This window comes from Callithrix jacchus, chromosome 9 (genome assembly GCF_049354715.1).
Source record: "Callithrix jacchus isolate 240 chromosome 9, calJac240_pri, whole genome shotgun sequence".
In the NCBI taxonomy this organism is placed as follows: Eukaryota; Metazoa; Chordata; class Mammalia; order Primates; family Cebidae; genus Callithrix; species Callithrix jacchus.
The window spans coordinates 79,695,858-79,720,150 of NC_133510.1; the positions used below are offsets into that span (position 1 = coordinate 79,695,858).

General features: G+C 39.4%; 1 protein-coding gene across 2 annotated transcripts in view; it reads right to left on the reverse strand.

Moving 5' to 3' along the window:
* The window catches only part of E2F7 (E2F transcription factor 7), a 45,723-nt gene that overhangs the window by 9,790 nt on the left and 11,640 nt on the right, over positions 1–24,293 (reverse strand). For both annotated transcript variants that reach the window (XM_009004271.5, XM_002752806.6), the window contains exons 4-9: positions 20,748–20,916; positions 16,226–16,516; positions 14,855–15,013; positions 13,286–13,420; positions 3,384–3,569; positions 2,593–2,665 (exon numbers count right to left, since the gene is read on the reverse strand). In XM_009004271.5, the coding sequence (XP_009002519.1) occupies positions 2,593–2,665; positions 3,384–3,569; positions 13,286–13,420; positions 14,855–15,013; positions 16,226–16,516; positions 20,748–20,916 (1,013 nt within the window). The remainder of the gene's footprint in view (positions 1–2,592; positions 2,666–3,383; positions 3,570–13,285; positions 13,421–14,854; positions 15,014–16,225; positions 16,517–20,747; positions 20,917–24,293) is intronic.

Consider the following 24,293-nt stretch of genomic DNA (forward strand, 5'->3'; position numbering starts at 1 on the left):
TTCCTCAGGCAGATAGGAAAGTGCACTTGCTGAGCGCATGTTAGCTCATCCCAGAGGCAGATGTCCAGGTGTAGCCTGGATAAATGGTTAGGATGGGGTGGGAGAGCTGATGAGGGAAAAGCCACTGGAATCTCAGGTGAGCGAGAACATTCATTCCTCCTTCATCTCTTCCACATCTGATAGTTATCAATTACCAATTACCAAGCACTTACACCCTCGCCAGGCGTGTACATACTATAATAATTAGCATAATACTATAACAATTTATGCAATAATTATAATACTAGCTACTCTTATTTCCCCCAGTTTACTAGTGAGGAGGACTGAAGCGCAGAAGTTGATCACCCTCCCTCAGGCGAGCCAGCTCTCAAGTGGGAATCTGGGTCCCATGCCCATATCTGTTTGATGGCAAAGCCCATGTTCTCAGTCACTGTGAGAGACTCTGGGAGACTAACAGAGAATGGACTTTGATTTAAAAAAAGAGGAATCTCATTTGTCTCATTTCACAAATCTAGTATGAAATAAGTGGGCAGTGAGGAAACAAACTTATCTTCTAAATTATATTCTGTCATTCTTGTCCCATTCTGCTCAGTGTTAGTAACAAAATTTTAGGCAGCATACAATCAAAATTAAGTCCCATAAATGTGTAAGTTTATAGGCCAGCACAGTGGCTCATGCCTCCTTTGGGGAACTAGGAGGGAGGATTGCTTGAGCCCAGGAGTTTGAGGCTGCGGTGAGCTATGATCACGCCACTGCACTCTAGTCTGGGCGACCCTGTCCCTAAAATAAGAAAATAAAATAAGATATAAACAATGTTTGGGCCATTCATTTGGAAAAATTTTCAAACATTTAAAACCATGTTTATGTTCTTAGCCACCGTGCCCGGCCGTTCTTAGTGTATTTTTAGGAATCGAGAAGAACAATCCTTTAGGAAACAGTAAACAAAGGGCAGGGCTTGGTGGCTCACGCCTGTAATCCCAGCACTTTGGAAGGCTGAGGCAGGTGGATCACCTGAGGTCAGGAGTTTGAGACCAGCCTGGCCAATATGGCAAAACCCCACCTCTACTAAAAATAAAAAAATTAGCTGGGCGTGGTGGTGCATGCCTGTAATCTCAGCTACTCTGGAGGCTGAGGCATAAGAATCTCTTGAACCTGGAAGGTGAAGTTTGCAGTGAGCTGAGAGAGCGCTACTGCATCCCAGCCTGGGCAACAGAGTGAGATTCTGTCTCCAAAAAGCAAAAGCCAAACAAAACAAAACAAAAAACCAGTAAACAGATGACCAGGATTTCTTTGTTTCCTGATGGAATCATGAACACCTGTTGTGCCCACCATTCCCTTCCCACTGTGCTGCTGAGAATAAAATGGAGTGCACTGGGCTGCAGGGATGATCACCTCTCCAGTCAGCTGCCTCTGGTTGAGTAATGGGTACTGCTCAGCTCTGTGAAACTGAACATGCCCACCCTAGGCACATCACCCACCATCCCCCCACCAGCCATCCACCTTCAACTTCTTTGTCTCCACCAATGACATCACCATCACCTGACATGCAGATGTTCTTTCTTATGCCTCTGTCTCCTTTAGCTTGCCCTGCCAACTCACTGTCTCACACAGGTTTCCCTTTCTTTCCAGCTCCACTGTATACAGCTCAGCTCTGTCTCAAAGCAGACCAGAATGACTGCAAATGATCTGTTCTGTGACCTGCCTTTCTCTACGCCTAATCCCAATTATGAAAAGTAGCCAGGATGATCTTCGTCAGAGAACCTACAATAGCTCCTTACAGTTTCCCTGATGAATCCAAACTCTTCTCTGGCTTTCAAAGTTTTTTGCCAACTTGACCGACTTACCTCCAACACCTAACCTCTTCTGCTGAATAATTTTTCCTTTTCCTGTCCTGTTTGGACAAACCATGACCGCAAAACAAGTCAGGCTTTGGCTCTTCTACTCCCTGGTTCTGCCTTGTAACCTGCTTCTTCCCATGTCTGTCGTTAAACACTTTTCTAGCGTTTCTTCTGCTTTCTCTGGTGATATATGATTTCTTTCAAAAGCAGGCCCAAATTTTAAGTCAGACAGCCTGGGTATGAATCCCAGCTTTGTCACCTATTAGCAATGTGACTTTGGGAAAGTTACATAACCTTTTTGTACTTCAGTTTTCTCTCTGTAAAATGAGGGTAGTACTTCTCTGTAAAACCTCAAAGGATTGCTCTTATGATCAGATGAGTCAATTCACACTAAGCCTCCTGCAATGGTACCTGGTAGTTAGTAGCAAAACCAACCACAATAATGACAAAGTGATTCACGGAACTCTGATGCATCATTTCTCACGGTCATGTTAATTATGAATTGTCTTTTTTCAGTGTGGTCTTTTTATCTTGTTTCCTATAAGCCATCATAGCTTCCAGAATACATTTTTCATACTTTTGTGTCCCTGATACTGCTTCCTGCACAGTGTAGGGCACAAAGGGAAACTTACCAATTCCTAACAAATCAACGGCTGACCTAAAATTTTTTCCTTTGATGGGTGGCATTTCAATTTAGTCAAAGTTAACACTAAGATGGAAAAGAATACACTCTGAGCTTTTATAGACTACTTACTGTGAATTGTCTTCTATTTTCTGTCTATAGACAGCTGCTAGGCTTCCAATTTCTAAAGAGAAGCCACCTGATCCTGAAAAGAAAGATGAAGGCTTGACAAATATAGCAAGAGACTTATACACACCCACTATATACTGAGCATTACATAGCTGAGAATTCATTATTCTCAGCTCAGAGATTACTCAAATCTGTTATGGTTTTGATTCAAAGAAAAATTTTCAGAAGTTAGCTGTTCATGGTGAATTCAGGTCTCACCAAGAATTCAAAATAAGTCTGGGCAATACAGGGAGACCCCGTCTCTACAAAAAATAAAAAATTAGCCAGGCACGGTGATGTGTGTTTGTGATCCCAGCTTGGGAGGCTGAGGGAGGAGGACTGTTTGAGTCTGAGAGGTCAAGGCTGCAGTGAGCTGTGTTGTGCCACTGGACTCCAGCCTGGGTGACAGAGTGACTTTTCTCTCAAAAAACAAAACAAAACAAAGTATTCAAAACAAGCATTGCTTTATAAGCCTAATGAATTTCAGAGATATATGAAACAGGCCAACTATGGCAAACCAACTGGTCTACAAGGAGACCAGGATCAATTTCAGGAAAGGGGTCATGTTCATAGGCGTCTCCTTGGCCTCCAATAATTGTTTCACTTCAGCTAAGTAAAAAGTAGACCACTGGGAAAAACAGGCAGGGCTGAGAGGGTCAGCTTGTTTTAAAATGCCAGCACATGGGTGCTACACTGGCATGGGCTACAGTTACATGGCAACTGATGGATTCCAGACATTATGCAAAGGTAGATACCTTGTTCTTCTCTGTACGGGCTGCTGGGTTCTGAGTTCACCTTCCTCTGGATCCTCGCAGAAGCCTGAACTGTGTTAAAAGAACTATGGCGAGCCAGCTTCTGTTTTGCACAGACTTGAATCTGGCCATATGTTTCTCTTTTCAATTCTGGTAAGACAGATGCAGAAACATCCCCCAGATCTTCATCTAAATAAATGAGAGAATTGGTAGTGTTGTTATACAGCTGTAATTCAGGATAATTTTCATCTATTTAAGAGATGGCTTTGAACCCTATAAATAAAAAACTAAGACAATCAAAGGAATTTTATGAGCCTTGTCTCAAACCCCAATTTCTTTCAATGTACTTATTTTTTTTTAAGTTAGTGGATGACTATAAAATGAGATTGAATCCATATATATTCTAAAATTATCTGAACTGCAACAGAAGTAGAGCAAGATGTTCTTCAACCTGAATTAGAATGAGCCTCACATTTTAGATGCTCTATTTGGGCAGAGAGTATCAAAGGAAAGCGCGACCATGCTCAGCCCAACATGCATATTTTGAGATTCACTTTCAAGATTAATTGAGATCAGCTTCCTATGCTACAGACCTACAGCAATGAATAGGAGAATCTCTATTGTCTGTTATGCTTTATTCTTTCTTTCTTATGCAGTAGGAGGCTCAGTTACTATGTGACCACAGGAATAAGGTAAGCAGAAACCTCATGGCTGAAATGCTGCAGAACAGTGAGATAATAGAAGGTTAGGCCCTGGAGACACATTTTGTGTTTAACAGAGTGTACGTGGGGTCAAGACAGAACTTTCTATATAGACTTACGTAGCTATCCCTGTTGTCCAAATGGTCATCTCTACCTTGTTCATTTGTGCTAATTTTTTTCTAAGCTCAAAGCATGCACATTTCAGTTAGAGAATTGATTTAATGAACTGAAAGACCCAGCTACACTTACATTTTCTAAAACATGTAATTTCACATGAATGTAACTTTAAAATAGAAACCACTACAAAAAGTCACCTTTACGGTTTTCTTTTTCTTTAAACAAAAGCCCAATTTAAAAAATCAGAAATTACAAAATCAAAAAGAAAACAGGTCAAGTCATTAATAGGGACCATATTTGCCTCCTTCCTAAAATAAAATATTGGATATAAAACTGTGGCTCTCAAGACATTTGGACATCAGGACATGAAGGACAGTGATCTCTCTAAGACAGGAATCAAATGAGATGAGCTCAGTGATGATTTTAGCTTACTGCCTGGAGAATGTTTCTAGGTTGGGATGTAGGGAAGGGGACCTAGGGAGAGACTAGAGGTCTCTCTAAGTTGAGGCTAGAGCTGGAAGTCCTGGAAAGTCAAGGCAGCTAGAGTTTGCAGGGCAGAATGCTGGAGAGGAGAGCTATAGAGAAAATGCTGGGGATTTGCAAAGGTCCCACCTGAACCTTCAGTGGAGTTCTGATGCATGTGAGAAAGATAACTGAGGCCAGGGAAAGAACCATTCAAAAGCACTAGAGGGAACAATGTCTGCAGCTCATAGAGGACTGAGAAAAGTGCCTGTTGCCAATAGCTACAGTAGAAAAACCTAATTCAGGAGGCACTGGTTAGAGTACTAAAAAGGGTATTGCCCCAGTAATGGGGAAAACATACTAGACCAAAAGCTGATAGTCCTGCTGAGCCAAACTTAAAAGCAACATCCAAAAGGATCACGGTTTTCATTTAACTTCACCACATCCCAGAACAAAGCTCAAGAACATTTTTAGGAATACAGAAATGTCTAGTATCTAATAATGTGTGATTCTCAGTGTCTGGCATACAACTGAAAATATAACCCACAATGAGGAGAAAAATCAATTGAAAGAGACCCGGAAGTGATGCAGATGATAGAGAAGTAGACTAGCACATTAAAACATGTTAAAATTACATACCATAAATTCAAGACGCTAGAGGAAAGACTGGATATGTTAAGTCTTAGAGACATCAAAAATACAAAGGCTGAAATCAAACTTCTAGAGATTAGAAAAAAATACAGTGGTGAGGATGAAAAATACAGTGTATACAATTAATGGCAGATTAGAAATTGCAGAAATAAAGAAGAGTGAACTTAAAGACATAGCAATAGAAACTGTACAAAAATGAAATATGAGAAAAAAGCAGAAATGAACAAATTATCAGCAAACTGCGGGACAACTTTAGGTAGCCAAAAGCAAGCATAAGTGGAATCTGTAAAACTAGGAGATGAGGGGACAGGAAAACTATTTGATTAAGTCCTGGTTGAAAATTTGCCAAATTTGATGAAAACTTTAAACCCAAAGATCCAGAAACTCAACACATTCACGTATAAGAAACGAAGCAAAGAACACCAAGTATACATCATCAAATTGCTTAAAACCAGTCATAGACACTTAAAAGCAACCAGGGAAAAATGACATGTTACATACAGAAGAACAGGATGATGGTTGATTCCTTGTCAGAAACAATGCAGGCTAGAAAACAGTGAAGCAACTTCTTTAAAGAACTAGAGGGCTGAGTGTGTGGGCTCACACCTGTAATCCCAGCACTTTGGAAGGCTGAGATGGAATGATCACTTGAACCCAGGAGTTCTAGGTTGCAGTGAGCCACGATCATGCCATTGCGCCACTGCACTCCAGTTTGGGTGACAGAGTGAGACCTAGTCCCTAAAAAAAATTTAAAAATAAAAAAAAAAGGAACTCAAGGAAAAAAATAATCTCCAATTCAAAATTCTTTTATTTATTTGAAACAGGGGTCTTACAGTATTGTCTAGGCTGGACTTGAACTCCTGGGCTCAAACAATCTTCCCACCTCCTTCCTCATGAGTAGGTGGGACTACAGGCATAAGCAATGGTGCCTGGTGTCAACCCAGAATTCTTTACCCCCCCAAAAAAAAATGTTTTTCAAAAACAAGGGTAAAATAAAGACATTCTCAGACATACAACAGCTAGAAGGATTCATTATTGGCAAGCTTGCATTAAAAGAAGTATTGTAGTTCATCAAGCAGAAAAAAATCATATGAGATGGAAACCTACATCTATAAAAATAATGATAAGCATTAGAAATGGTAACTATATGGGTTAGGATTAGAATATTTTTTTATTAAAAATCTCTTTAAAAGGTAATTAACTGTGGGTCAGGCATGGTGCTTCACACTCCTAATCCCAACACTTTGGGAGGCCGAAGCATGTGGATCACTTGAGCTCAGGCGTTCGATACCAGCCTGGGCAACATAGTGTTTCTACCAAAAACAAACAAACAAAAAACCCCCAATAATACTCTATAGGGTTTGTAACACATATAGCAGTAAAATGTTTGACAATAGTGCAAAGGCCAGGCAGGGAGAAATAAAAGTAAGTAAGGTTCTTGTACAATACATGTAGTATACTATCACTTGAAAGTTGCTGTTACAAATCAAAAATATACACTATTAACCCGAAAGCAACCATTAACATAACACAACAAAGAATTATAGCCAATAAACTAACAAAGGAGATAAAATGGGAGCATAAAAAATATTTAAAATCCAAAAGAAAGAAAAAGAGGAAAAAGAACCAATAAGCAAATTGGACAAATAGAACACAAATAGCAAGATGATAGATTAAAATCCAAGTAGATCACGAATCACATTAAGTGTAAATGGTCTAAATAACCCAATTGAAAAGCATAAATTGTCAGATTAGATTTTTAAAAATTAAACTATATATTAGACACATTAAATATAGACAGAAATTATTTAAATGAAGGGATAAACAGTTTACACTATGCTAACTAATAAAAAGCCAAAGTGACTATATCACTATGAGACAAAGTAGATTTCAGAGCAAAGAATTATCTCCAGGAATAAAGAGGGTCATTTTATAATGATAAAAGGGTCAGTTTATCAAGAAGACATAGTGATCCTAACTATGCAGACAGAGTTCATGACAAGCTTCAAAATCCATTCCATGAAACTTTAAAGAATTGCAAGAAGAAACAGACAAATCTGCAACTATAATCAAAGATTTCAATATCCATCTATCAATAATTGCTAGAACAAGTAAACATAATATCAGTAAGGATATAAAAGAACTGGACAACACTATCAACTAACTTGACCTACTTGTCATTTATAGAACATTCCACCAAACAACAACAGAATATAAACTCTATATTTGTGTATATTTACCAAGACGAACTGTATCTATACCATAAAACAACTCTCAATAAATTTAAAAGATTCAAATTATACAAAGTATATTCTCTGGTTACATGGAATGAAATTAGAAATATGTAAGAGAAAGATATCTGGAAAATCCCAGAATGTTTAGAAACTATATGATACATGTCTAAATAACTTATGGGCCAAAGAAGACATCAAAAGGGAAAATAGAAAGTATTTTGAATTGAAAGACAATGAAAACACACATATTAACGTTTGTTAGATACTGCTAAAGCAGTACCGAGAGGAAAATTTATAGTACTAAATGCTTACTGGAAGAGAAGAAAGGTCTCAAATTAATGACTTCAGCTTCTACCTTAAGGAACTAGAATAAGAACAACCTGAACTCAAAGTTAAAGAAAGGAGCTATAAAGAGATAATCTGAATAGCTCTATCGCTGTTAAAAAAATTGTAATCTGTAGTTAAAAACCTCTCACATAGAAAGTTTTTAACTAAAGATAAAAACCACACCCAGATGGTTTCATTGAAAAATTATTTATCAATTCTTCACTTATGAGTTCTTCCAAACATTTAAGGAAAAAAAAAAAAAAAACAAATTCTACACAAACTCTTCCAGAAAACTGAAGAGGAATGACTACTTCCCAACTTGTTTTAAGAGGCCAGTATTAGCATGACACCAAATAGACAAACAGATCAATGCAGCAGTTTGGAGAGTCCGGAAACATTACCATACATACATGCGGTCAATTTATTTTTAATAAAGGCATAAAGGAAATTTAGTAGAGAAAGGATAAACTTTTTAACAAATGTTGCTGGTACAACTGGATATCCATATACAACCTCTCATTCCCTCAGAAATGAACTCCCTTGATCATGCCTCACACCACATGTGTGATTTCATATGTTAGGCAAAGATTTCTTAGATAAAAACTGAAAGCAGCCAGACACAGTGGTTCACACCTGTAATCCCAGCACTCTGGGAGTCCGAGGCTGGGATCACCTGAGGTCAGGAGTTTGAGACCAGCCTGCCCAACATGGTGAAACCCTGTCTCTACTAAAAATACACAAAATTAGCCGGGCATGGTGGCGGGCGCCTATAATCTCAGCTACTCGGGAGGCTAAGGCAGGAGAATCACTTGAACCTGGGAGGCGGAGGTTGCAGTGAGCTGAGATCATGCCACTGCACTCCAGCCTGAGCAAGAAGAGCAAAACTGTGTCTCCAAACAAACAAAAAACCCCCAAACAAACAAAAACAAAGAAACTGAAAACATGACCCAGTAAAGAAAAAATAATACAAATTAATAAATTAGTGGACTTCCTGAAGATCGAGATCTTCTGATTTTCAAAAGACATTGTTAAGAGAACGAAAAGACAAAGCCACAGATGGAGAGGAAATACTTGGAAATCATGTATCTGATAAAAGACTTGTATGCAGAATGTATATACAACTTTCACTATTCAATAATAGGAAAGTAAACAACCCAATGGCAACAAATAATGGGCAAAAGATCTGAGCAGACACTTCACCAAGGAAGATAAACGGATGGCAAAACAGATGTTCAGCATCATTAATCATTAGAGAAATGCAAGTTAAAACCAAAATGAGATACACTATACATCTATTAGGATGGCTAAAATGAAAAAGACTGACCATATCAAGTTTTGGCAAGATATGGTTGAACTAGAACTCTCATATACTGTTGGTAGAAATGTAAAATGTTATCACTGCTTTGGAAAACAGTTTGGAAGTTTCTCAAAAATTTCAAACATCTACCCTACCATACAACGAAGCCTTTCCATTCCTAGGTATTCACCCAAGAGAAATGAAAACATGTGCCCATACAAAGACATGTACACAAATAATCACAGGAGCTTTATTTATAATAGCCTCTTCAGTAATAAAAATAAATTACTGATACATGCTGCAATATGTGTAAATCTCAAATTAATTATGCTGAGTGAAAGAAGCCTGATCAAAAGAGTATAGGTGTCTGGGTGTGGTGGCTCACGCCTGTAATCCCAGCACTTTGGGAGGCAGAGGTGGGTGGATCACAAGGTTAGGAGTTCGAGACCAGCCTGACAACATGGTGAAATTCTAACTCTACTGAAAATACAGAAATTAGCTGGGCATGGTGGCGCACACCTGTAATCTTAGCTACTCAGGAGGCTGAGGCAGGAGAATTGCTTGAACCCAGGAGGCAGAGATTGCAGTGAGCTGAGATCGCGCAACTGCACTCCAGCCCGGGAGACAGAGTGAGACTCCATCTCAAAAAACAAACAAACAAACAAACAAACACAAAAGAGTATAGGTTATAGTTGATTCTCATTATTCACAGTAGTTAGGTTCTATAAAGTTACTGAGAACGCTGAATTAGCAAATACTGACCCAGTGCTTCTAGCAGATATAAAGGGTTAGGTTTCTGTGAGACTCTGGTTGCAACATTTTCATTAGCTGATCAATATATGGCCTTGTTTATACGTGTTTCTTTTTAAAGACACCTCGTTTAATATATGTTGTTGATTTATTAACACTGAACTTGGCCAACAGTACTATAACTCATGCCTGATCAAATCTTATCTAACACATGTATATTCTCCATAAGGCACAATGAAGCTTTCTTGTGCTAAGAAACACTAGACAGCAATACTTGAGAGCCAAAAAGCACAAAAATGTGAAAAAGTGGCACTAAAACGACTGCAAAGAGAATGCTGGTTTATGGTAGGAGAGCTGGAACAATAAGACAGAGTACTGCCTGATTCAACTTCAGCTGGGAATATGTGTACTGGGAGATCCAAATTCTTCACCAAGCTGTGCATGACCACAACTGACTGTGGAAACACCCTGGGTGCTGACTTTGGAGTTACATGTAAATTTTAGTAAGTAGACAGATTGGCAAATAAGAAATCTGTGAATTATGAAGATCGACTATACATGATTCACTTACAAAAAAATTGTAGAAAATACAAACAAATCCAGAGTGACAGAAAGCAGATTAGTGGTTGCCTGGGGAAGGGTGTGGGGACCAGGAGGGAGGAATTACAAAGGGGCAGGAGGAGGCTTTTGAAGGTAACAGGTATGTTCATTATCTTGATGATTTCACAGGTACACACATATAAAAAACTTATCAAATTATAACTTTAATTTCCTGCCATTTATTGCATATCAATGATACCTTGATAAAGCTGTTACAAAGAATACATCATTCATAATACACTGTGCCATGCTGGTAGGAAAGAAGAGGAGAAAGACATTTATGAAATTTGTGAGAAACTGCTAGCCAAGGGGTAAGAAAGAGTGGCTCAAGGAATCAAAAGGGACTTGATGTTATCAGTAATGAAACTAGGGAATATGGAAAGAAGACCAGGTTTCTGAAGGGTAGAGAAAATACATTCAATTTAATGTTCCTGACCTGCCTCCAGTCTTTCTCCCATGCCAAATCAGAGTTCTCCCAGTTCTGTCCCTTGGTGCAACTATATGAACTCCTCAACTTCTCAACAGATGCTCATTTTCCAGCTATCTTCTTTTCTTTTTTTTTTCTTTTTTTGAGATGGAGTTTTGCTGGGTCACCCAGGCTGGAGTGCAGTGGCGCAATCTTGGCTCACTGCAACCTCCACTTCCCGGGTCCCAGGGATTCGCCTGTCTCAGCCTCCCGAGTAGCTGGGATTATAGGCGCATGCTACCACACCTGGCTAATTTTTGTATTTTTAGTAGAGACGGGGTTTCAGCATATTGGTCAGGCTGATCATGAACTCCTGACTTCAGGTGATCCGCCCGCCTCAGCCTTCCAAAGTGCTGGGATTACAGGCCACTGTGCCCGGCCCAGCGATCTTTTTTTCAATGGTACTACCACCTTTGAGTCCTTCCTCTCTTTTAATCATTGTCCAAAGACTTTGTTAATTCTATCACATCTAGTCCAAATTTCTTGGCTCAATTTTTGAGGTCTTCCAAAAATGCAGTCCCCACTAATCACACTGTATCTCATTATTTTCTATCCCATGTTCTCTTCATGCCTCCAAAACCCAACAGCCCACCAGAACTTAATCTGTATCCTCTCGGAATGCCTATAGAGCCAGTACCACTCCATCTAGCGTGTAATTGCTCTCCTAACTTTCAAATGTATGCTAATTATACGCCTAATTATAGAAACTCATTAACTAACTAAAGTGAGTAAGGCACTGTTCTGGATACTATGGGGTAATCAAGGATGAATAAAGATGATGTCTCGTCTCAAATGTGTAGGGCAGGGATGACACCACCATATCAACCTCACCCACCATAAACAGCACAATACTCAATTGCAAGCATTCAGATGAGACACTCTGCTCTGGGCTATCAGGGAAAACTTCATGGAAGAGTTGACATTTGAGCCAGAGCTTGAAAGTTGGGAATATTTTCCTGTTAAAAAGAAGAGGGCTTCGGGGCCAGGCACAGTGGCTCAAGCCTGTAGTCCCAGCACTTTGGGAGGCCGAGGCGGGTGGATCACGAGGTCAAGAGATCGAGACCATCCTGGTCAACATGGTGAAACCCCGTCTCTACCAAAAATACAAAAAAAAAAGTTAGCTGGGCATGGTGGTGCGTGCCTGTAAACCCAGCTGCTCGGGAGGCTGAGGCAGGAGAGTTGCCTGAACCCAGGAGGCGGAGGTTGCGGCGAGCCGAGATCGCACCATTGCACTCCAGCCTGGGTAACAAGAGTGAAACTCCGTGTCAAAATAAATAAATAAATAAATAAATAAATAAATAAATAAATAAAATAAAATAAAAAAAAGAAGAGGGCTTCACAGGTGCAAAGAAGAGGAGAAACCAGAGGCAGAAAGCAGAAAATAGCAAAGCGGTATGCTGCATACAGGTGGGGACTGTCACTCACATCTTCACTCTCTCAGGGCCCTTAGCATAGTCATTGGCACAGAGTCCACACTCAGCGTGTACACTGGGTTGAATTTGTTATACTTGATTTTAAGTGGTTTCATCTAGATCCTAAGTGAATAATGTGCTACAAGTGAGGTAGAGAGCGATATATTTATAAGCCTGGGATAAGTGGCTCACATTTATACCATTAACACCAAAATTGGAAGAGTAGTTTAAAAATAACTTTAATGGCTCTTTCCCAGGCAGTACTGCTACATGTAAAGTAGCTGGGCAGTTGGATCTAGTCCCTGATTGCTCACATATTACCCATGAAATCAGTAGACGATAATATCCTCTTTGACTCCAGTTTTATAAAATTATGATATTTATAACCTTTTAAATAAATTACAGGAAACATGTCCATTACATCCAAACTCTATGTAGATGCAATCTTAACACATATTAGTTTTGTGATAGTTAACTGATGTGATTTTTACTCATAATTTTTACATTATGTCAAATTTCAAAGAAAAACCAAGTGTTCTTGTGCTAATGTAGAAACAACTGGAGCTCAAAAGAGGTATCAGTTTTAATTCTTGGTCCCAAACTTTCAGGGAAAAGCTTTAGAACAGAATTTAAACAGCGAAAGAGCTATAATTTAGTAGTTACAGAAACCCCCACGTTATAAACGCTATTTCCTTTCCTACTGTGTGCGGGCAAACCAGCACGCACCATTTGCAGGCTAATATTAACCGTTCTGAGACTGGAGTCACTAGTTAATTTTGTATTTGACATGGGAAAAGATCAGTCTCACTGTGTAGTAGGTGTGAGACTTGGAAAAGGAACTGAGATTTCTAAATAAAACAGCCTGCTAGCAAAACCATGCCACCTTACCACTTGAGCTGAAGTCCACTGGCCCGATCCACTTGAAGGCTGGTTTACGGCCTCGCTCTTCTGTTACATGCACTTTCTTTATCAGAGCCAAGCTGGTCAGAACATTGGCTATGTCATAGAGGCGTCGTACCTTTGCTTGAAGATATAAAACACGATTATGGGCATGGCGCCTGTGACACCATGACAGTTTAGTTTATGTGACAGGTAACTTTTCTCAGTTACCATATAAACCTTGGATGGAAAGCAGCAGGTTGGGATGAGATCAGTGGCTCTGTCATAAAATCACCCAGGATTATGTACCTGCAGTATCTGAAGGCTAAGGGAAGGTCAGTGTGTCTTTACACTTCCACAACTTCACACCTCTTGCAAGAGGCACCTAGTGACACACAGGGAGCACTGTAATTGCAAAATCAGCAAGAGAGGGAATGGGCTGTAATTAAAGGCTTAGTAAATATAATTCTGACATGGCATGTCAAAAGCATGCCCTGAGTTTCTCCCAGCAGGAGACTGTGGCACCAGGTCCACCAGGCAGGTGGTCTGTGAAAACGACAGGGATTCCCCAGAGCTTCCTGCCAGGCTGCACTCCTTGGCACACAGGATGCTCAAGGTCAACACTACAATGTGTGAAGGATAGGCAGCCCCTCACCTGAAATTGTAGCATTCCAGCCACCCAGTGAGAAGGGGTGGAACGGGCGTCCCCTGAATGTTAAGTGGTTTTGGTAGAAACATTTAACAGTGTACAAACTACATGAAATACTCAGAAGGGGTAGTAGCACATTAAGCAGGCGAGATCATGACCACAAAGTATTTTCTACTTAAGAAATTGATTTACAGGTAGGAAACCCATTTGACCTCAGCATTAAGATCAAGCAAAGGAGTTTCAATTATTATCCAGAAATAGTAAGCATTCACCCCAGATGCAGCTTTATTTTTCCCAATCCTGATTTTATCTAGCCATTTCACCCACAGGATGACAGTAATTTCAGCTGGAAACAAAAAATAGCTGGAGTATGTTGAGCTCAGGGTTTCCTGGGGCTTGAACAGGCTACCAGCAGCTCAGGACATGTGGCTCAGTATCCGAGCTGGACAGAAAAGGAGGATGCACTGGGTGTGATGTTTGGAAACTCTCTCCCTGTCCATGTCCCACCACCCTTACCCTGGCCATTCTTCTGGTTCTTACCTGTAGACAATTTTCATCTCCACCCTTCAGAAGAGTATGCAGGGGGTGGGGAAAAAAGGGGAAAGAAAACTCAGACATTCTGTCTTGGATGTAGCAATACTAAAGAGAAATGCAAAATAATTCACACCCTCCCTGACCGGCGTTCTCAGGATAGTGTTCTGTTTTTCACTGTCCACTGAAACCATCAAGGGAAAGGCAATGACAGGACTTTAAGCTGAATTCTAGTCGGTGACTAACTTACCTCTCACAGCACCAAAACCCTTTATGAATGCAGGAAAGGAGTATGCATGTCAAAAACAATATATATATATAATCTTGGAAGCAGAAAATATCAACATATGAAATCCCACCCCTTTTGTGTTAGTAAGTGGATATAGGTGAAAACTTACTTTTAAATTTACTATGGTCTGGGGTATCTTGGCTTTCTTCTATCAGTATTTTGGCAGCCACATCCAGAGTGACAATCTTGGTTTTGGAGACAAGGAACAGCATGACAAACTTCTGGCTCATAATTCTCAGAGACTTGTCTTTTCTACTGTTTGCCGATGCTACACAAGGAATGAAACAGAAGCATTAAAGCATGTGATTTTCTACAAGAAAGACTATACTTGCAGCTTGCCAAAATGATCTAGCCCTACCAGCACATGGAAAGATCACCCTTGTCAAAGGCAGAAGCTTACTGGATACGCAGCACAGAAGTCAGCTCAGGAAGAAATGAGACAGATTTTCTTGTGGCTCATAAAATTACTCTACAGTAGGCATAAACTCTGAGATGCATATTTTAAACCACTCAATGCTTTATACTTATACTTCCTATAATAGGATCCATGCGGTAGTTTTCCTGAAGCAACTTCTTGGAAAGATTAATGTAGAAGGATAAAAGGATAGGGTAGGAATATAGAATTGTTTTCAGAACATCAACTCTCCTCTCAAAGGCAAGAACTCCATTTTTATTCTCTGTGCCCACAATATCTAGACTATACCCTAAACATAGTAGATGCCCGCCTCTTCCATTTCTTTTCAGAAATATGTGAATAAAATAGCTATATATAAACAAGAGACAGATTAGATGTGTGCTCCTGTGGATGGCAGGCAAATCATCCCTGACAGATGGCTGTCTTCTCTGGTTATTAAGATAAGTACTGGCTCATGGGGTGGAACTAAAAGGCATGAGGCAGTGAATCTAATGAAAACCAGGCCCTATTTCTTATATTTGCACTTATACTTTGTCATCTTAGCAACAGGGATGAAGATCACTGGCCAAAACAAGAAGAGGATAAATATGAATTGGGAGAACCATGCTGATGTAAATAAAAATTCTGCTCCAAATGAAAGCAGAGGTTGGCTGTCTTTCTTATCAATATTTCCTTCGAACAGAGTTTCTTCCTAAAATAGTCTACTCCAGCATATAATTAGAAAAAATTCTTTAAAAAGATAACTTTTTCAAAGTAAATCTTACAGTTGTACAAAAAGAACCAGCATGGGGCTGCCTATCTATAAATGGGAGTACTGCTAGTGATCTATTCTCCCAACAGGCCAAACACGAGTGACCTGCCATGAGCCAGGTTTATTTAAATGAGGTCGAGCAGGCAGTCCAGTTGGGGAGCCATCTGCCTCCTTTTCTTCAGTCAAGAGAATAAGAGGACATCTCCCTCCAGGGAAGTCAACCTGGCATTTCCCATCTAAGCAGTGAATCTTTGCAGAGGAGACCATCACTCCCTCTTTCTCTGCCATTACTCATGAAGTTACAATGGACTCACAGGAGGGATAGTCGGGTTCAGAGAAATCCAGTAACTGTTGTTCCTGGGAATCTGGATCGCCATCTTTTTTACGTTCTCCAAATTTATAATCCATCAGGTCCAGCTCTTTCTGTTGGAGGTAGGCCATCTGCTCTTCATATTTCTGCTTTTCTCCTAGTCTCTGGAGGTTCCTCAGGGTTTTTGGCAGGCTGTGCCGTCCATGCCAGCCATACTGATTCTTAGCCACCCGACTGACCAGATGCAGTGACTCCAGCACATTTACAATGTCGTAGATGCGTCTCCTTTCCACACCTGTTTGAAAAACAGAGGCCAACAGACATCATGCAGACAAACATTTTTGAAGACAAGTTCCTTGAGGGTCTGGACTATGTTTGTGAACTACTTTGTCTGATTCCCAATATAATGCCCACTGTGTGGATTCTCAAGAGATTCAACCTGCAAGGATACAAGCAATAGAAATTATTTTTCTTTTTACTTCTTGAGATCCAACCCTTAAAAATATCTAAGATAAAACATCTATCTAGAGATGGTGATAGTTCCATCTGTCTGACATAAATAGTATAGCAAACTGCTCTTTAGACCTGTTAGGCAAACCACACAAACATTTCAGCATGCTGAAATGGGTGGACTGAGCAACACACGTAACAGTGTGCCTAATGGATACTTAATGAATGGATGGTTGACTATGACTTGTACTCCTACTAATTATGCAGACTATAAAATCAACTGTGCCTAAAAACTGACACTTCACTATTGGACAATACTATCTACCCTTTCATGGAGTTTGAATGATATAAAAAAAATTACCTTGATAATGCTCTCAATGGACCAGTAAGGAAAACAGGTGCAAATATTACGTTTTCTATTTTGAATTGGAAATGCAGGTGTCAAGGGCTTGAATACCCTTCTCATATTACTGAAGGAAGCCAGAGCCGGGGTTGGAACAACATGGGAGTCTCCTTTTGTTCATCATGGCGACTGACAATTCTCTGTGTTTGCATTCACCATCACCCAGCACACAGCACAAAAGTGAAGCCCAGAGACTCCAGTACAAGCTGACCATGAGGCTCAGCAGCTTACTTTCCCAACACTCCCAAGGCAGCTAGGATTATGAGCTGTCCATCAAACCTAGCACAAATACTTACAGTGGTTGAGGGTGTGGGGCTCTGGGGTCAGACTGCCTAAATTTGAATCTCTGATTTATGCCTTACTAGCTGGGTGATCTTGGGAAGTTACTTAACCTTTTTATGCCTTTGTATTTATCTCATGTAATAATGAGGATGAAATGTAAGTGTAAATGTAGAGTCTCCAGTAGGTGATAATTTTAAATAAATACTTTCGTCATGACATTAGTTATACCTAAAATCCTTGCTGGCATAAGAGGTCACAGCAGAAGCAGATCTTAAAAATCTCATGCCTATGACTCATTTTGTTGTGCAACAGGCCCTTGGGCCCATTGCAAAAGCCTCCAGGCATCTTACAGAAAACCAGCCCAGCTACAAAGATGCCTTCTTTCATTTCACTTGCCAGGAGCTGTTATATAATCAGGGCAGACTCTGAATGTAGCTGTTGGCCCTTGAAAAATTTAATGAGAAATATACCAAATTATAATGAGAACTCCAGAGCTGAAAGGAAATTCTATCACATGCATAAAGAGGCATTTCACAGTCAATCAGAACATTTCAGCTCATGACCCTGAAAGGCTTGTTACCCTCACAAGCTCAGGCTTCGGTGCCAGATGCCTGCCGGAAGGTGCTGGCAGGAGCAGGCAGCAGCCCCTTGTCCAGACCTGCCTGTTTCTTATTCCAGTCTCTTTTCATATATTAACACATCTTGTTTAGAGCATAACATTCTATAAAACTTCCCATTAGAAATGTCATGTGACTGCAACTGACACCCCAGGGCCAGCCATATGCCCCGTTGTTTTGTTAGTTTATATTTGATAACAAGCTGTTAAGTCTCCATCTAGTGGCTAGTCATCCCAAGAAGGGAAAATAAAAGAAGCTTCTGACCACCTGGAGATTCTCGATGATTCTCAGGAAGCAAAGTGGGTGTTTAGTAGGTGCTTTTGGTGAAAACCAACATGGCAGCTGCCTGCCTGCACAATCCTTTACCTCTTTCATCTGAACTGAGTTTAACTGTCCACTGGCTGGTGTACTAGAAAGTTCCATTGCACAGGTCTCAAGACCCGTAGGTTACTCTGGGAGCTTGCTCTGTCAGAACACTTTTTCCTGGAATTCAATCTTCTTTTTCTTTTATACTGAGGTCATTCTATTAATCCCAATCATAGGATTAGTTATATGGTCAAGGATTTACTAATTTTTTCTAAGCTTCCCTTAGTTGCTGATGGAACTTACTAAAAATTCTCAGCCCAGAAAAATAGTTTCCTAGGCTGTGCTATTAAGTCACTCGCAATTCTCTAAACTGTTACCTATGATATCCAATGTCAAATCTACATGGCACCAGAATCTGGAAAACAATGTAATTTGAATGCTCTGCACATCCTTAGTTAAATAGTCTTGTGGCCTGTAACCTGGGATGCAACACTAAGCTCAGACTCAACCCCAAAAGATATTCATCAGTGAAACAGCTTCCAGCAAGGGACCCAATTTTATGATGTCACATGAAAAGATAGCATGCTTGTTTGGCAGGTCTGGGTGATCAGGAGGCATTGGGAAGCTCTTATAAAAACCCCTGGAGTTCTGCTCCAAGCAGCCATAACATGGGGATGTGTAAAACAATCTGGAGCCATATGAATGTCGGAGTCCACTTTTCTGTCCTCCCTGGGATGAAACACAGCCCTTCAACATCTAATCCTTTGTTTTCTACAGTGACAACAGTGTAAGACTCCTTAATGGAAGTTGGATATATAGAGGAAGTAGGCTTCAATGAGAAGGATATCAGATTCGATCTGTCATTTTACCTTCATTACTGTTAAGACTACTTTCCTGGACCCTGGACCTAAGAGTCTCAACTGGCTCTTCACCATGCCTGCTGGAAGGTGCTGGCAGGAGCAGTCAGCAGTTCCTTGCCCAAAACTTCCTGCTTCTTTATTCCAGTCTGTTTTCATATATTAACATATCTTGCTGAGTGTAATATTCCGTACACCTTCCCATTAGAAATGCCATGTGAACACAACTGATACACCCCAGGGCCAGCAAGGGACCCCATTTTTTGATGTTCAGTTGGCTCACTTTCCCTTTCTTGATTAATTGCCCCCAATCCTAGAATACTGTATTACACTTCTGGGCTCCAAATCAGCCCCCAAACCATGGCACTCTAATTCCTCTTCCTATCTATAGAGGGGAATAGGGCAGCTACGGTATCGGCATTCTAGTAAGAGCTGATCAGAAACTGTTCCTCATAATAATAAGAGCTCACCATGCCAGCCATTGACTTTGGCATGTTACTGACATTATCCCTAACTTTGCTATATCTCTGCAAGGTAGGTGCTGCGGTCTCTAAGTTATAGACAAAAAAAAAAAAAAAAAAAAAGGCTAATTCACCTTTTAAAGCTCTTATAGCCTGTACATTTGAGAGCTGGGCTTCAAATCTAACCCCGTGTGACCCAAAGCCCAGCCCATGGTCTTCCCATCTTAACCCACTGTTTCTTCATCTCAGTTTCCAACAACCAAAATCTACTTTGCTTTCAGCTTGAATAATTCAGGTTGACCTTCCTCTATTGGGCACATTTCTCTAGGATATGGAAGAAACAGAACTAAAAAACAAACGAAAAATTATAATCTATCATTTATTTATTTAGCTGATTTCTTCAGAACTTCTTTTTTTATGTGTATGTAAAACCTTCCTATTTTTAATGGGGGACACCCTGACACCTTCAAGCCATTGTAATTTCTGCTTATTTAACAAATGTCAACAATATGTTCATTCTGGAAACAACTGCAATGTCCACTAGGGGGTCTCTATTCCAAAGCAGGTGTATACATCAGCACATACACCCATCTCACATGCACTCATGCATGTGATCACGTGGATTCCTCTTTGTTATAAGGTTTAGTTGTTTGGGTTATGTCCAAATGGCATTTTTCTAGTTTGACCCCACTGTACCAATCATCGTATGGGACTTTAAACATAATGCTCTTGCTCTCAAATCGTGCTTTACAAAGTTGAAATAACATCAGTTCTGAATGGCTGGAAGCATTACTAAAAATACAAAGCAGGCTATTTCTAAATATTTTTATATCTGTTTGAAGTAAGATGAATTTAAAATATGAGATATTAATTTGTTATGTAACTCTATTATAAAAAAATATTACTCATTACAAAATATTTTTTAAGGTTAAAAAAGACTGCATTCTTGTTTGGTCCTCAGGTCTAAAAGGCTCCCTGAAATTCTTGGTATAATAAAGAGAAATTTGATGATGGCAAAGGAATCTGTGCCTGTTCCTCTGTCTTCACCCAATTGAAGGGCCCACACTACCTGAAGTCTTCGGCCTGCCCAAGGAAACCAGTTTCCCACAGTAACTGGAGACAGGCCTCCAGGTAATCTGATGATACATACCAAGACTGACAGCAACTTCATCTAGGGAGATGGTAGTTTTCTCAGTTGACAAGGGATAACTTGGATAGCGAGCTAGAAACTTCTGGCACAGGAGTCCTAAACTTTTCTGTTTTCTGCTTGGCCTTTGCTTTTCAAATTCGTCCACAGCACTGTCCCCAACAACATCAAGCTACAGAAGGCAGATAGAAGGGAGGGGGAAGATGTCACAGTTAACATCCTAATGGAGGAATGGCAATGGCCAGTACTGGCAAACTGGGGGGACATCTCAATGCATAGCATCCTAGATTCTGGTTAAAATACGTTTCCTAAAGTAATTCCTTGAACGTTTTATCTATTGTCTCCTCTGGACTGATGTTTTTTCTCCTTTATAATTTAAGACTGAGTCCATTAGTTAAAAGTTTGACAAATGAAAAATGCAAGTCATTTACTGGTTGCTACAGCCTAGCTACTAGTGCACTTGCTGGTCTGTGGAATCAGCATCGCCAACAGCTTGTGAGATGTAGAATCTCAGGCATCAGCTATATCAGAATCTGCCTTTTCGTAAGATTCTAGGTGATTTCTATTGACAGGGAAGTTTCAGATGCACTGGCCTGCCTTCTTCATCAAACTGTTTTATATTTCACAATTGACCAAAGGTTAATGAAAGTGAATGAAGGCAGTCCAATCATATTTTTCCTTATTCTTTATTTGTAAATCCATTAAACTAGCAGCATCCTGTCTCCTCTACCCACATTTGAAAGGGGCTCCATTCAAGCCCCAAGAAAGTAAAAGGCTTTTCAATGAACAGATTCAAAGAGAAAAGTGATATAGTTATCTCTATAGGTTCAGAAAAAACATTTGATACATTTAACAGTCATTCATGATTTTCAAAAACACCTTTAAAAAACTCAGAATAGAGACCTTCTTCAATGAAGGGTATTCATGAAAACACAATGGCGAACATCTATTTGTAAAACTTTGCAAGTGGTCCCTTAAAGTCAGGAAACAGTAAGGATGCCAATTATTACTTTCTCTTCTGCATCAGACTGAAGACCCTAGTCAATGTGTGGGGACAAGAAAAAGAAACTGAGGCACAGGGACTGGAAAGGAATCAGCCACTTTCCTTCTCCAGGAGATACCACTGTTCACACAAAAAACTCAAAAGAATCTCAGACAAATCATTAAAAATAATAAAAGAATTTAGCAAGGTAGTAGAATACAAGAGAATATGTTTTTTAAATCAGCTGCATTCCTGTACAACAGTAACAGCAAAAGAATCGAAAAGATATCATTTACAAAAGCAACAAGATTGATAAGAATTTTAGGAATAAATCAAGCAAAAATCTGTTTGCATAAAATACGAAAACTTAAGATTTTAAAGACTACTTAAAATTTAGTGAAATATACTGTCTTCACAGAGAAGAAAACTCGGTATCTTAAAGAGAGAAATTCTTCTTAGTCTCCAGATTGAATGCAATCTCAATTAAAGTCCTATCTAAAATACACATGGAAGAACAAATAGTTCAGAATAGCCCACACACTCTGAAGAAAGAGAAGTTGAGGGTTCTGTTTTACCTGCTTATTACAATAGAGTATTGAGGTAGGGATGGACAATGGAACAGGAAGAGTCTAGACACAGACACACATGTAAATGGAACTTTGACACTAAAGCAGTTGCACTGCCAGCCCAGCTGAGGGGGAGGAGAAAGACCTCCTTAATAAATAGTGCAGGGACAACTGATGATATGTATAGAAAATCAAAATTGCATTCTTGACTCACACCATCCACAAAAAGCAATTCCAAATGGATCAAGAATTTAAACAGGTAAAGCAAATTTTAAACGAAGAAAATAAAGGAGAATATTTTTCTAACCTTGGAATAGGGAAGAATTTCTTCAGACACAAAAACCTTACTCTTAGAAGAAAAAATGAACTAAATTAAACTTAAGAACTTTTGTCCATCAAGAAATAACATAAAGGGAAAAGACAATTTTCAAACCGAAAGAATAGATACATAACTCACATAATTAATAAAAGTTTAGTATCAATATATAATCAATTCCTACAAATCAAAATGACAAAAAGAAAAAACCCAATAAAAATTGGCAAGGAACACAAACAGGCATTTCACAGAAGAGCAAAAAACATGGTGGCCAGTAAACATGTGGAAAGAAGCTTAATCTCATGAGTAATCAAAGAAAAGCAAATGAATATCACAAAAAGATACACATTGTATAGTCATGAGATTAGCAGAAATTATTAAATTTGACAATTTCAAGTGTCAGAACGGATATGGACGGCTAAATATTTATATATTACTGGAGGGAGGCAAACAGGACGTTGGAAAGCAATTTGGCATTATCTTGTGAACCTCTGCATATCTAATGACCTAGCACCTCTACCGGTAGGTATGTACCCAAAACAGTAGTTCTCAAACTCTTTGCTCTCAGGAGCCCTTTATGTTCTCAAAAATTACTGAGGACTCCACAGGTCTTTTGTTTATGGGGGTTATCTATTGATAGTTACCGTGTTAGAAATGAAAACGGAGACAGTTAAATTGTTTTGTGAGAAAGGGGTATTTCATATATTATTTAGTTTCTGGATAAATAGAAGAGAACTGGTGTTTGTGCTTGCCTTTTGTAATCAATCTGATGCAACAGCCACATCATGAACTTCCCGGAAGATGCCAGTGTACACTTGGGAGAGAATGAAAGTTCAAAAATGGCAAAGGTCTTTGTATAATTATGAAAATAGTTTTTACCTCCCTGACTCTTGGAAAGATTGTCTGTACACTCTGAAGTCCCCAGATCACCCTTTGAGAACCACTGCCCAAGGGAAACTCTTATATATGTACACCAGGAGACATAAATAAGAATGAATATCATAGCATAGTCTGTACTAGCCCTAAACTGCAAACAACCCAAATGGCTGTAAACAGCAGAATTAAGAAATAAATTGTGGTGTAGTCATGCAGTGGAATATCATAGAGCAATGAAAGAACTATGGCTACACGCAGAACCACAAATGAACCTAAAGGATGTATGCTGATTGACAAAAGCAAGTCCCCTAAGACTATAAATACAAATTCAGAAGAGTGGTTACTCTGTTGGGGGGACAAATGTAAATTAATTACATTGTATCCATTTTTGGGCTGAGAGGCAGATTCATGGTGTTAAAGGTACTGCAAAAGATAAGTGTATTTTAGATGATTAAATAGTCATCAAAAGGTAATAAAGACTACTTTTAAAAAGGTATTAAAGTCTGTTTTAACACTGAGTACACAAAGACAGAAATAAGGGAACAATAGATACCAAGGCCTACTTGAGAGTAGAGGGGTGAGAGGAAGGTGAGGACTGAAAAACTACCTGTTGGGTATTGTGCTGATTACCTGGGTGACCAAATTATCTCTACACCAAACACTTGCTAAATTCAATTTACTCATGTAACAAACCTGCACATGTACCCATTGAACTTAAAAAAAACCTACTTAAACTACTTGATTTTGATCAAAGACATCAGACATTAAAAGCATCAGTATATAGTAAGTTTTCTGGATACAAGATCAAT